This window comes from Hippoglossus hippoglossus, chromosome 23 (assembly GCF_009819705.1).
Source record: "Hippoglossus hippoglossus isolate fHipHip1 chromosome 23, fHipHip1.pri, whole genome shotgun sequence".
In the NCBI taxonomy this organism is placed as follows: domain Eukaryota; kingdom Metazoa; phylum Chordata; class Actinopteri; order Pleuronectiformes; family Pleuronectidae; genus Hippoglossus; species Hippoglossus hippoglossus.
In genome coordinates this window covers 14,969,478-14,983,735 of record NC_047173.1, presented here as the reverse complement: position 1 = coordinate 14,983,735, position 14,258 = coordinate 14,969,478, and the positions used below count along the sequence as shown (strand labels likewise).

Below are 14,258 nucleotides of genomic sequence, written 5' to 3'. Positions count from 1 at the left end.
GAAGTAATAGAGCTTTGTTGATGGATCCTGGAATTATATACTTAAATACACACATTTTTCAATGTCCTTGCTTTAACATATATCTTAAATATATTTACTTGCAGATGTTTCATATCTTTTTAAGAAGAGACACCCAGGGAGCACAATCTACGCCAATTATCTTCGAAGCTTCTTGCAACTGATTTACTAAATAAAACACAAACATATTATATAATTAGGCACAAACATAAAAATCGACCTGGTTTGCACCTGCCTTAGTAAATCAGGGTTTTTATTTGCATCTCAAAACTGAGGATTAAAACGTGCCATTCTCTAATCTACCCTTCTTGAATGAGATTCAAATCTGTATTGTTATGAACCCTTTTTGCACATAGTTTAGGTTTAGTCTTTATTTGCTAACTGCGGCAGAAGGAATTTCTTTTGAGGAGACACAAAGCATTGAGTAATATTCTCAACTCAACAGTGACACGTCTTCTCAGAAACAAAGTCCAGATTCCGCTCGATAATCCACGGACCTCGACGACAACAGTTTCCATAAAGACAACCAAACTTTTCTAATGAAGAAAGCGTCTCCAAGGTGTGTGGGGATTATGCTTCAGTCACTACAACAGCAACAAACCCAGAGATTATCAGTGAAGAGGGGAACTGCTTTGCTTTGCTTTTGGAACAGCTGTTCAAACCCCCCACCCCACCCCAACACGCACAAGGCTTGACTCACTCTCACTTCGATTGTGATCAGGACTTTGCCTCCGATCAAAGCACCAACACAACACTGTGTGCCCGTTACAAAAACATGGTGTTTGGAGGAGAGCGGTGATATCACTCCGGGTTCCTCCATTAAAACACAAACCTATAAAAACAAAACAAAAACTGATAATTCTTTCCATCCCTCGCGATCATCTTGTGCTTTCAGCGAGACGTCTGCAGTGAGGTGTGATGGAGGAGGAGTGAAACCGCTTTAATTTCTGTGGTGAGGCGGCTGAATGACGGAGAACATTATCTGTGTAAAAGGGCATGTGGTTTCTCTCATCAGGAGTTTTTTTGGAGGTACATCCGCTGGTGCTTTCTTCATTTACCTGGTGCTCAACTTAAAGCATTCACAATAAAGCTTCATAACACAGGTTTTTTTATTTTGCCTCACACAGAAAGAACAGTTTTCTCCCATATAAAAAGGAACAGTATGGACGACATAGCAGCTCAGAACTGACCCTCTCTTTCGCCCTTACTTCTCTCCCTCCCCCCTCTTAGTAGTACAACTTCTCTCTGCAACCACCTAACCAGTGAGCAGCGAGGCCCTGGACTAGCATACCAGTGGAGAAATTCCCAGATAAGTAATACTCCTAGCCTTGGGGCTTCAGGCATCAGCGCTCTGGCCACTCCTCGCCGGGCTACGTCATCGGCTCAGAGGCGCGCAGCAACTTCCACAAAAGGAATTCCTTCTTACCGCCTGCATGTAAGTATGAGTGCGTTATGTATCTGTGTTTGCATGTGTGTGTGTGTGTGTGTGTGTGTGTGTGTGGGGGGGGGGGGGGGGGGGGGGGGGGGGGGGGGTTAGACAGATTAGCCCAGACGCAGAGAGATGAGGTGAAAGAGTGAAAATAAAACCAGAAACGCAATAAACTAGAAAATGGAGGAATTGCACGATGATTAGTGAAACTGTATTTGAAAGGAGGACTGTGTGTGAGCACGTTCATTCTGTAAGGTGTTGTACATTTGTGTGTGTGTGTTTGTGTTTACGCCTGAGACAAAGAGCTCACCGCTTCTGTGCTATTGGCAGGGTTCAGGAGGCCAGAGGGTACGAGGGGGAGGGTTAGAACGCTGCAGGGCGACCAGCTGGGTCCCTCCACTAGATGAGCCCTGTTGGGAGCTGTAACCAGAATACACACATACACACTCTCTCTCTCCCTCACACACATACACACACACTCTTTGCCTTCAGTACTGTAGCTGCTGCTGCTGCTGCTGCTACTGAGGACGACCATATAAGGCCTTGGGATTCCCATGGAAAAAGAAGACCAGGATTGAGGAAGAGGGGGGAAAAATGCCGGCGAGATTGTAACTGTATGTTTCACTTGGGCTTTTCGCTCGGCGGCCAAAACAATAGCCCCACTTGAGAGCCAAGTTTGTTTCCATGTGAGGGGTCCAAGGGCGAGAGGGAGGCACCAACTGGGGGGGGGGGGGGGGGCAAGAGAGGTCAGATAGCCATGGAGAGATGGCAGAATACAACCTCTGTTGATATTTCCATATAATAGAAGCCTTATGTGGAGGGCTACTATACAGAGGACAGAAGATAGCTCAGTCAGCAGCCGTCACTGACAGTCAACTAAAGAGGCATTGAGCACGGTGCACACTACGTCCCCCTCCTCTCTTTCCAGTGTACTGGCATTATGTCACCGTTCCAGGCAACAGGCTCCGAACCCACGAGGTTAAATGGATAGTGTCGATGCCAGGCTCTGCGGCCATTCCACTAATTTACAGCCATTACAAGCACAAATATGGATCGTTACCGGAGTAAAACAACATCACACTGTCACGCAAACACCAAGACCGACTCCACAGCTCTGAGTGGAGCTAAATAACATGTGTATAGAGTATTATACAATCCCATGTAGAAACGGCTAAACAAACCTGTACGTGAACATTAGGTTTGGAAAATAGCCGTTTCCGTCTATTCTGCAAAATATTCAAACTCAAATTTTTTGCCTACATCAAGACTTTCAACTAGGAGTAAAGTTTTATCCAGAAATAGTTAAACAATGATATAGTGATGCAATACAGACCCCTGTCATCTCTATAGGAGGAATAACACACAAAACTATCAAATCCTTTTAGTTCAACAGGCCTCGTGTAAAACACAAGAATGCATGTGTTTTTCTTTGGGTGAGCCAGTGCAGATAACTGTACATATTTGCTTACGTGTGTACATGTGTCGATGTCAGGCCTGCGTTAGTGATTAAAGCAGAGGGAGGGGAAGAAGCAGGCTCACTAGTGGAGCCTCAAAGAGGAAATGAGAAAAATAAACAGCCACTTCCTGTTCCTCTTTGGCCTGAAATCTCCAACACCCTGATGCCTCCTACCAGATCCACCTCGGTGAAGGAAAGACGAGCAACAATATCAACACTTGGCCTGAAGTTCAGGGGGTATCCTTTTTATACTGTCCGTCAAACATCCTGAATAAAACAACAGTGTCCTGTAGAATATAGGTGTCTTACAACCCACCGGAAATATGGACCAATGCATTGTTGTGACACAGAAATAAAACACATATATGTGCATGTATGTATGCATGTAAAATAACAATAAAACAAGCTGTGCCTACTGTATAATTTGGGGACATTATCTTGTTGTCTGTACAGCAGTTGTTTTGGTTCATTAAATATTCATTCAACAGTCTCACAACATATCAGCTTGATTGGACTCAGTGACCTGACGTTTATGCTCTATAAAACATGGAATTATGTCTCTGGGGACACTGGGATGACTTGGTGACGTCGTGTCCTATTGCTTATTAGTCTTATTGCTATAATTGTGTGATTTCATTCAATCTTTTTCATGAGTAATAGCATTTTCTTGTAGCACCATCTCTAGTTTAGTCTATTAGTTGATGCTTAAATTAACCATTTGTGGAGAATATTGAATATGGAAACTCTGACGTCACTGCAGGCCTCATTATCCTGCTTCACTGGATCATCAGCTGGATTCTTTGTACAGTCCAATGAGGGACATTAGGCGAGCAACAATATTTAATCTGTTTATTTAAAACATGAAAAACAGCTCCTAGCTAAGACACACAACATACTTTCTTGTGCAACTCCATTTTAACAGCGAGCCAAAGTACTCACTGTCATGGTCCAGGTCCTTTTACTGACACTGCTGTTTATCTACAGGTGGAGTATTATTTGCAGCCGCTTACTCACAAGAACACTAATAGGATAGAACCACAGCGAAACAGGCTCATTTCATCTCATGGATCAGAGCTAAAGAAAAATCAATGCTAATCAATTGTAAAGGAAGAACAATACATTTGGAGATGCTAAGATGTATTAGTTTATTATCAGATCGGCTGTTACTAGCTTTTAAAAAGGTAATGTTGCATCAGTGCGTGTTTTTACCTGTGATATTTACAGAATTTGAGATATTTTAGAACAGTTTTTTTCCTAGAAGTACATTGCTTATTGCCAGTTGTTCCATAAGAAGGACAGGTGGATGCAACTACATTCCCCAGATGTAAATGTAAGGATATCATACTCTACATCTGTTAACTTAAGAATAACACAAGTCTAGATTGTGTGTAATGAGCCAATCGTTAGTCACTTCTATCCCTCATTGTTCAGGGTTAAGCCATTTGAGACCAATTGTAATTTGTAAATACGGGCTAAATTTTGATTTGATCAGCTGAAGATTGAGCCATTTTGAGGGGAAATGGAAAGAATGCAACCTCGCCCTCAGCCCTAATTGTCCTCGCTGTCTCTGGAAGACAATGCGGAATCCACAGTCTCTGCGCGTCCAGGTGTTTTCAGTTCAAAAACAGCTCATAAAAAACACCAAGGTTGAAGCATGTGACCGCCGCCGAGCAAACAACAGTGGGACGGCTTCAAGAAGACCTGGCTTCAGTAAGAGACAGACACTACGTGCTACAGGGTGGAAGAGGAAGAAAAAAACAAAACAAGCTGAAGTCATCCCACAAACATTTCACAGCAGCTCAACACTATGCACAGCACGGAAGAGTGAAGGCAGAGCAAAAAAAGCCAGTGATCCTCATTATTCTGTTACGACACACGTAAGGGCGGTTCACCAATTTATCTAAAGTTATATATATTCTCAATCAGCTTCTGAAGCAGTGACACAGCTACAACCTGATGCAATGGAGCACACGATGACATCATCGAAACACACATAAAAAAGGAGGCGATTACACACGGAGGCCTCCGGTTCAAAACCAACGTCTCATTTTACTAATTCAAAAAGGGAAATATTCAAAAAACTCAGGAGTCATGAAGAGTTTGTGTCGCCACATGAAATGGGCCTTTTGAGCAAGTTCAAGTCCACGTTTGTAGCTCTGCCATTCAGTCAGCTCCCTCATGTACGTGGCAGCAGGTTTACTCTACTGAGGAATTCTCCTTACGACCCCACGTGAACCAGTTCCAACCTGCAGCAACACTCATCTGAAATACTTCAGTGAGCCCTCCTCGCTGTTTCCAGGTCCTCTGGTGGGGGGGGGACGCCTGTGGCATTTCATCTATGCGTTATCACAGCAATGTCATGAATAGAGGTGGGGTTCAAAGAATCCATGCAGCCTGGAATCAGAGGGAACTTGTACGGAAATATTTTCTTTACAGGATAATATTTAATGTGTGAATTCACAGGGAATGCCGAGATAAAAACATACACCACCTTTCCCTGAGGACAAATTTAATTTATATGCATGCATGAGCCCTGACATGATATATTCAGCTGCTGGGAATGTTTCATACTCTTTCTTGTTTAGGTTATGGTTCCACACCAACACTGTGAATATGATTTCAACAAGAAACCACTTTTACCAGGCGGATACACTTTTTTTTTAATATTCTCTTTCTTCCAACCCATTTAGCTCACGTCTCTCTATTTTCATTGTTCCTTCAAAACACAGCTCGGGGAAAACAACACCGACGTGTCACAATCAGCAGATGACCTGGCATGTTGCATAGCATTGGCGCGCAAACACCACAAGGACTTCCTGCCGTTGATTATGGGGTTGGTAGGGAGGCTGAATGAAGCAGCGAGCGGGGCCAGCTTGACGAGGAGAGACATGCCAATTATACGCAGGTGGAATATACATGTTCTAGGGCTCAGATTCTAAAATTAACACTTAAGCAAGCCAAGGTTACAAAAGGCGTTACGGTGATTCACTGCAGACAAGAATTCAGCAATGCATGTGATGATCTATACGTCTACACATGAGATTAAATTGAGGGTGTGTGTGTATATGTGTAAGTTTAACACTTCAGTACTGGTCAGCCACCCCACACAAATCAGCTGATTGATTTTTATAAATGGAAAAGGGGTGATACTCCTTTCTGCGGTAGTGTGAAGGTTAGGCTGACTTTAATCCATGCTTATATCCCTGCCTTCATAATGTTGCTCTGATCATCCGCTTGAACTCAAACAGATGAAACTGTTTGTGATGATGGGTTACAGTTTCCTTCAGTAGGGCCTGTTCTGTGTCATGTGGTTAATACTATCATGACGCAGTAATATTTCCACTACTGCTCCATCAGGACTGCTGATGGAGCACTAAAAAATTGTGAGTGATGGCAACAAAAGGATAAATAGGAATACAAGCAAATGAAGCTATGGTTAATCTCAATATGAGGTCTGGTTTTTAAATATCAAACAAAGACGTGTCCCTGGCAACAATACAAAAACACAATAATAACTTATCACATTCAAGGAGAACTGGCACTAGTCAAGCCAGACAAAGAACAATAAAATCTAGACAGTCTAGATTCCAGTCTATGAATTATTAAATTGCATCTTAATGTATTCTGCAACATGTTAGAAATGCATGAATGACTAGCAGCTACAGTAAGACAACCTTAAACTATAACAAAGGAGCCAGGAAGCTACGTGAAGCCGTTTGCTTGAAACGTGATGTGAAAGCCGAATGCTTATGAAACCCACAGATATCGAAACGCTTAAAGACAGCATGGGCACCAAGATCCTGTTACAGATTAAATACTGGAGTGTATAATACTTCTGTTTCTTTTTAAATGCAGGTAACCATCACCATGTCAACTCTGAAGCCTATCGAACCATCTCCCCACCTACAACTCTTCAGCTGGTTACATCATAGAAGCAGCAGCTAAGAGCATCAAATCCACAAAAGGCTGTACACCAAACTACACTTGTACCGTGAACTTTATTACAAAAGTCACACAGCTCCTGCAGCCAATATAGCCACGTCTAAAGAACAGGCCATTCAGAGTACACAAATACTTTTTTATACTCACTATTGTTAATGATACAATGGAACAAATGTTCTCTGCTGACAGAAATCAGCTGCATATGAGCCGTTCGCAGATATATCGCTATCAGCGTTTATGTATGAATGTATGTCTATATTTTTTATTCTAGTTCTATATGGTTTTGTTTGTGTCTTCTCTTTCTTTATAGTTATTTATAATAAAGTTTATGTAAAGTGTTTTATAACTACAGCCCAAGAATCGTTGCAATATTCATATTCATAGCTTACTCAGTCTGTGCCTATATCTCTATTGTGTAGAGTAGCAGAACAGGTGAGTGTTACATACAGTGCGGCTGTGAAATGCAATGTGATGCACACATGCTTCGCCTGTCTCAGCCAAGGGGCCTCTCCACATGAGATGTCGGGACTTTCTCCCTCAGGCAGAAAGATAGAGAGCTTAGGGTCTGTGTGAGGATGCCGCGATGCCTCTGTCAGGAAGATGGGGTTGTTTCTATTTTTTGCTCCTTTCACAGGCCGACCGCGAGCACAGCTGAGAATCTCATGGTCAGGGCTGAACGGAGATCCACAGCAATTGTGTAATGTGTTAATATGACTGATGCTGGTCTGGATGAAGAGAAACACAGCCACCTCACCATCTCCCACCACATGCTCGGTAACTGTTCCGTTACAAGACTCATGAAGTTGATTCTCGTTTCAAATTGCCAAGTGCTGCCAAAGACTCACTCTCTCGCTCCCTCTCTCTGCTCAGTGTGTTATGCAACTCCCACTCGGTACATGCAAATCCACCAACACAAGTGACTAGCAACCTTCCCTGAGTCGTTGTCATGGAGACAGTGCAAGATAATGTTCATAGACTTCAGGGCCATAATGAGGGTGTGTAATGTCAACAGAGCACAGGCATTGTAAGACCCAACTCTTGACACGCTAAGCTGAGCCCTGTTACCTTGGTCCTGGGGATCAGCGAAGGTCTCGATTACTAAAAGGAAAAAGTTCAGGTGTGGGTCAGCGTGGAGATTTTCCTGTGTGAAGCGACAAGCCCGGGTTACCTCCACACTAATTGCCTTGATGGAGCTCAGTGGGCAACAGTCAGCTGGGCCTTGCTTTGGCACCGTGCGGGGAGAGGCAAGCCAGAGAGAGAATGACTCGAGGGGAGGGGTTTAGGTGACAGCTGAGGAATGTCTGCTCTCCTCTCGCTTTGCCATGGTTTCCAGCGACTGTCATCTGAAGAATGCCGCGGGCTAGGACGACAGGACTTGGAATGCTACCCTCTGAGACGTGTTTAGCCGACGGGATCTGGAATCTCCACTTGTCTACTCGACTGGACCCTTTGTGCACTTGTGCATCCTCGCTGCCATGCAGCTGAGCTCATGCAGTCTGTGTTTGGGTGAACCCGTCTGTCCTGGTCGATTACATCACAACATTTTAAATGTGGTTTTAAAACTACGAAAGATGTACAAAGTCTTACTGTTCCTCGCATGTAACAAAAAACCAGAGACGTCACATAACACGACTGGTTAATTCTTCAAACCTCAGGCCTAACAACGCTCATATACACAAGGGAGTCTGTGGTCTTTGTCATGACGGAGACAACAACAGGGATCATGTTTACGAGTCCTTCAGTAACATGTCATTCTGTGACAGAGGGTCTGTGACTCATGCAGAGACACACAACCTCTTGCCTGAATGTGCGAGTGCCAGGAGTGCACTACAAAGCAGAGCCACAGACTCTGAGTCACATCCAAACTTAGTATCACCTCCTGAAACCCAGTTAGGAGAACTTGTGCCGGAGGTATTTATAACCCTGCACTGGTCACCAGCGATGGGGAGTGATATCGCTGCACCCAGTGAGCAGTGAGCCCCCCCATGTAACAACACAACACATGTCACAACAAAGCCAGAGGTCAGTCGCTCGCAGTATTGTGTCCACGCAAAATTACCTGTGATGAGACTCATTGATCATGCTATAAAGAAACAGTAATACGAAATAAAGACAACAGCTTGATGTTGGATGAGCACTTTAAAACACAAATCTAGATTGCATCCCTCAACTTTTTTTATAAAGACCCCATAACCAGGGGATCACCTGCTCGTCTACTACACACACATACACACATACACACTCGAGGCCGCCTCTCGTCCAGAGATGGTCAGGTCTGGGGAGCAGCACTGCAAATTCTTTCCTCACTCTAGCTCGTCCCTGTACATCAGCCCAAAAAAAGGCAACGTTTCCACCCAATGAGCTTGCACGGTGGTGGTGGTGAGGTAGGAGGGGGGGGGGCATGCTAATTCCAGAGTTAATGATAGGCAACTCTGAGCAAACAGAACGGTTGATTTAACAACACAACTAATAAACCCACGGACAAATCCAAATGAATTCATCACCTCAATATAAAGGGGTATTACCTCTCCTCGAAAACTTGCTTTTAAAACTTTTACTGGAGTGCGGCTAGTTGTCCTGGACGACAAACATACCTTGAAGCAAGGTGGTGTAAACTGCTAGGCTCACCGAGACTAGACATGAGGGCATGAGTAATGAGGTGACATCACTGGAGATCTATGGGAGCACTAAACATTTAATTTGAGAATCAGGTCATCCTTAAAGCATTGAAACACTATTCAAACGAACGATAAATGAAACTGTGAAAATATGCATTACAACAAGTAATAACTCGAACTTATTCGTTGGTATTAAATCCAAGGAGACTAAAGTTCATACACAAAACCAAACGATGTCCTGGGTACAAATCTAGCCAGATGGAAATGTCACTTTTAAATGTTTAGTGTCAAAACCGAACAAATACAAACATTAAAACTGCATTAATGAAGAAAACTCTCTCATTGATGCACAACAACTTATACACGGTGTTAACACACAATATGATGTTGTTCTGTGTATAACAAATGCCACCAGATGCAATAACACTGAAGGAATTGAATGTGAAAATGAATCCTGATGAACTATGTCCTAATCTTTCACAGTGATCGACAGAGGTGAGGTCACACCTGGAGCACAACAGGAAGATGAGTCAGGCTATTAATAAATCCATAAACTACACTTGACACGTTTCACAGATTACAATGACAGGTATGTTAGTACAGTGGGTACAGTAAACATCCCTGGATCCAGCTCTCTCTCTCTCTCTCTCTGTAGCTCCACCATCTTTCATCCATATTGTAAACCAGCCTCACACGTTGCAGCAGTTTCTGAACTTACTGTCTCACCACAGTCAACACTGGCTGCCATTTTCACTATTTGGCTTTGGCAGCACACAGGCTAGTAGACGTAGCTAGCCGTGGTTAGCGGGGCAAACAAGCTAGCTCAGCGTCGCTAACACACACCGGGGCAAACTTAGCAACGCTTTTTTGCCCTCGTACACAAATCAAGTTCAGTACGACAACACTACAAAAAACAACACAACGCGTGAAATAACGAGTCCCACGAGTTGTCAGCTGACGTCGTCTCCCCCCTTGCGAGCTAACGAATGAATCAACTCCAGCTAAAACAGCTAGCCACACATTAGCTTAGCCTGCTAACGTAGCGTTTGAGTGGCGTTTTTTGCCCGTGTAGCATCGAACCCGTGCGATTTGTGCGCGACGGCCACTTTACTCCACTTTACCCACTTCACCAAACACCGGTGTCAACACGGTGACGGCCGGGTAAAAAGCGACGTGTACGGTTTAAGGCCCCGGCGACGGTGCCGCTGGAGCCGAGCTGAAGCTAGCTAGCCTCCGCTTCCTCCCCAGAGAGTAGCCACGGTCGCGGTGCGGGGTTTATCAACAAAAACTGCTCGCCAGGTATTAGCCATTGTTGTGTGTGTGTGGGGGGGGGGGGGGGGGGGGGGGGCCCTCATGTAGCCTGGACAGGGGTTGTTTCAATCAATGACAACACGCACGTTAAGCTCCTGGAGGGGCTCGATCACAGCACGCGAAGTGACTTCGAACCCACAACACCTCGGAACCATAATAAACACAGAGGATCGTGCAGCTCCGGTTGTTATTTAACGCTACAAGCCTGGAAAGTGCAGCAATTAGACTGCACCCGTGGACCGGGGGGGGGGGGGGGGTAATACAGTTGCTGGTGGGGTTTTTTGGAAAGTAGCTTTAAACTTCGCTGCCTGCGGGGGGGGGACGACATCACTCCTGAAAGCTGCATGCACACTTTAGCACAGTTTCCCTAACGTCCCACAAGCAGGAGCTGGTGCCTTCCTCCCAGCTCCGCGTCGAGCCGGGCGGGGAGGGGGGGGGGACGGCGGAGCTCGGGTAAGGTAAACAACGGGAGATGAGAATGGCTTCCATTTGACAGGTGTTCCCCGGAGCAAGCTAGCGAGCGGCCGGGCGGGCGGGCAGGACGTTGGCGGCCGCCGCGGCCGGTGAACACCTTACGAGCGGCCGGACACGAACCTGGTGGAGGGCGGTGAGTCCGTCTACGTTGGCGTAGTTGATGTCGGCGCCCCGGTCAAGCATTCGCAGCACCTCCTCGGTGTCGCCGCTGGAGCAGGCGGCCAGGAACACGGCGCCATCGTCGAACTTCACCTTCGTCTTCTTCTTCTTCAGCTCCGGGGGCTCCAGGTCCGTTTCCGAGCCCAGCCACCGCTTCAGCTGCTCGTTCCTCTTCTGCTTGGCGTCCGCCATCTTCATCCCCCTCCTGTCTCGGGCTTCTTATCTTTCTCCGGGAGAGGATATACTTTATAGCAGCACTGTCCCACAGCGCACTGGGGCGTGGGAAGGGAGGGCTGGAGGGAGAGAGAGGGAGCGAGAGAGAGACACAGGGAGGGAGAGAGAGAGAGAGGACGTCTGGTTGTGTCCGTAGTCTCGCGAGAAGTGGAGCCCAGGAGCTGCAGTATAACGTCATCATCATCATCATCAGATTATGAGAGTGAGCAGGGTAATAATCCCGGAGTACACGCAATACTACAAGAGTACACACAGTACTGCAGAGTACACAGAATACTGCAGAGTACACTGTGGTAATAACTCGTGTTCATCCTCACTCTGTTCCATGTGATGAGTAAAGTACTGTACTCTGTTTTATACTGTGGACAGACTACAGGGCACATGGAGGTCATGGGTCACCCACAGTTCAATTAATAATAATACTAACAACAATACTAATAGTGATAATAATAACAAATACAACAGTGATAATGATAATAATAGCGACAACAACAATAATAATAATATTAGTTTAACTAATTTAACAGTTCCTCTGTCCAATCTTTCTATCGTCCAATGTCAATATCATCTATGTACACACATATTCAGTCAACATAGCCCGTACTATATTATTTTTTCTATTTTTCATATTTCCTTGTGTTTATATTCTATGTTTACTCATTTATTACTCCTACTGGGCGTCTATTTGTACTGTCCCCTTGCCCCTCCCTCGCAGTGTGACTAATGAAGGATTATCATGAGTCTTTCTCCTGTTTTATAACAGTATTGTGCTGAGTATCATGAATATACTTATATTGTATGTATAGTGTAGTACACATGTTTTGTTTGTGTGATCCTCATGGAATAATTATTTACGTCAGCACTCTGAATTTAAAGAGAGAAAGAGCCCAAACAATTGTTTACAAATCTTCATGCATTTTTTTTTTTAACTCCTTATCCACACTTTTTAACCCATCTGCAAATTCATATTATCAACTACGCAGCGTCTTAATCAATAATCTTTAAAACAAATATTCAGAATAGAAAAAAACAATAACACTTTAGGAAGTGGTGTTAAGTCATGCTAAATAAATCAGCTTTAATTTTGAATGTCCCGCTTTCTTCCGTACAAAACCACATCAAATAAAACTCCTCTTCCAACCGTGTCATGTCTAACCTGTTTAGTTTCCATCCAATAAAAACACATGGCTCGCTGAGGGAAAATAAAAATCTCACCACAAAGTACCTGTAATGATTTGATGGGTAACACCTGAAGTGCCAGGAATGTCTAGTGGACTTAAGCACCGGGGTGGTCCGACGCAACCTGGAGTAAAAACACGGTGGCCCGGCATAAAGTGTTTTTTATTCTGGCACCGTCCTGTGTTATTGTTGGCAGACGCCCATGTGTACACAGCAGGGGGTGCGGAATCGCCTCCTCAGACGCAAGTTGTGGGTTTGAAGACAGCAGCCATTTCAGATATAAAGTCAGGTGACATTACAGGAGATAATGATGTTATTTTTTGTGTTTGAAGACATTTAAGAAAAAAGAAAATGATGCTGCTTGTGCTTGATCAGAAACCCCCCGCCCACTGAACCTGAGGTTGACATCCTGAATAACAAGCTGCTGAAGCAGAATCATGACCCAAAACATTTACACAACTGTGACCACGAGTTCTTGTGTAAAGTCACGCCACCCACCCCCATTTTCTCATTCTTAGACAGATTTGAATAATTTATTGTCTGCAAATGCAGGGAAGGAGACTCGTCCTGAGGAACACGGGACGCTGAGGGAGAACAAGGATATTCAGACTCTCGGAGGACGAGAGGACTCAGCGTTACACTAATGTGATGGGAAGTGACGGTGGTTCCACTGAGTCATCGAGATGGTGGAACACCAACAGCGTCAGTGTCAGGAAGCTGTTGGCCATGTGGCTCCAGCGTGTGATGATATGAGGAGGGCTGGAGCACAGAGCGGGTGTGAAGTTAGAGAGCTGCAGACTGTTTTAATACTTCTTGCACAAACAGCAACATGTGGTGCTTATCTGAAAGTTTTAGTAGAGTAACTTAAAAAAGTTGTTTAAAATTAGGTAATTGAAAAATTCCTGATAGGTAATGATGCTCAATTATTAATTCCCTATCCTCATTCACGGGTTAAATTCAAGACTTTTTAGGAAAAGACCAACATCAAGTATAACAGATATGAAGGAATATCAGCGTATCAGAGTCTCAGAGGTTTGGCTGAGATCAATGTGACTCTCTCAGGTCAAAAACATTCCTTAAAATATTAATTTTGTCACTTTGTAGAGCTGCATTCTGATATTTTAATAATGTAACAGTTTGAACTGTGAAGCTCATTGTAACTAATGTTTTGAAACATGCTGTGAAAACCAATCTCTATTTACTAGCAATAAAATTGTATTTATTTTATTTATTTTGTAGTTCAGTATTGTTGAGTTGTGCTTAGATGCCGTTTTCAAGACTATTACTGTTCAAACAATCGGGACAAACGCTGTATCTTGGTGAGAAAAGAATAATTTGATATTAAATATTATTACAACATAATCAGTAATCAGAGGTGTCAGTCTAGACTGGTCATGATGTCAGGCCCCTGAAGTTCACAGCAGTGAGATCAGAGAGG

The 14,258-nt window shown here is 44.2% G+C and overlaps 1 protein-coding gene across 6 annotated transcripts in view; it reads right to left on the bottom strand.

The window, feature by feature from the left end:
- The window catches only part of ppp1r12a (protein phosphatase 1, regulatory subunit 12A), a 41,904-nt gene extending 30,174 nt beyond the window's left edge, over positions 1-11,730 (bottom strand). For 4 of the 6 annotated variants that reach the window (XM_034577588.1, XM_034577592.1, XM_034577587.1 and 1 more), the window contains exon 1: positions 11,369-11,730. In XM_034577588.1, coding sequence (XP_034433479.1) covers positions 11,369-11,605 — 237 coding nt within the window. In that variant the 5' untranslated portion in view covers positions 11,606-11,730. The remainder of the gene's footprint in view (positions 1-11,368) is intronic. The other 2 variants (XM_034577589.1, XM_034577591.1) reach the window with 1 other exon arrangement.
- Between the last annotated feature and the right edge of the window lie 2,528 nt (positions 11,731-14,258).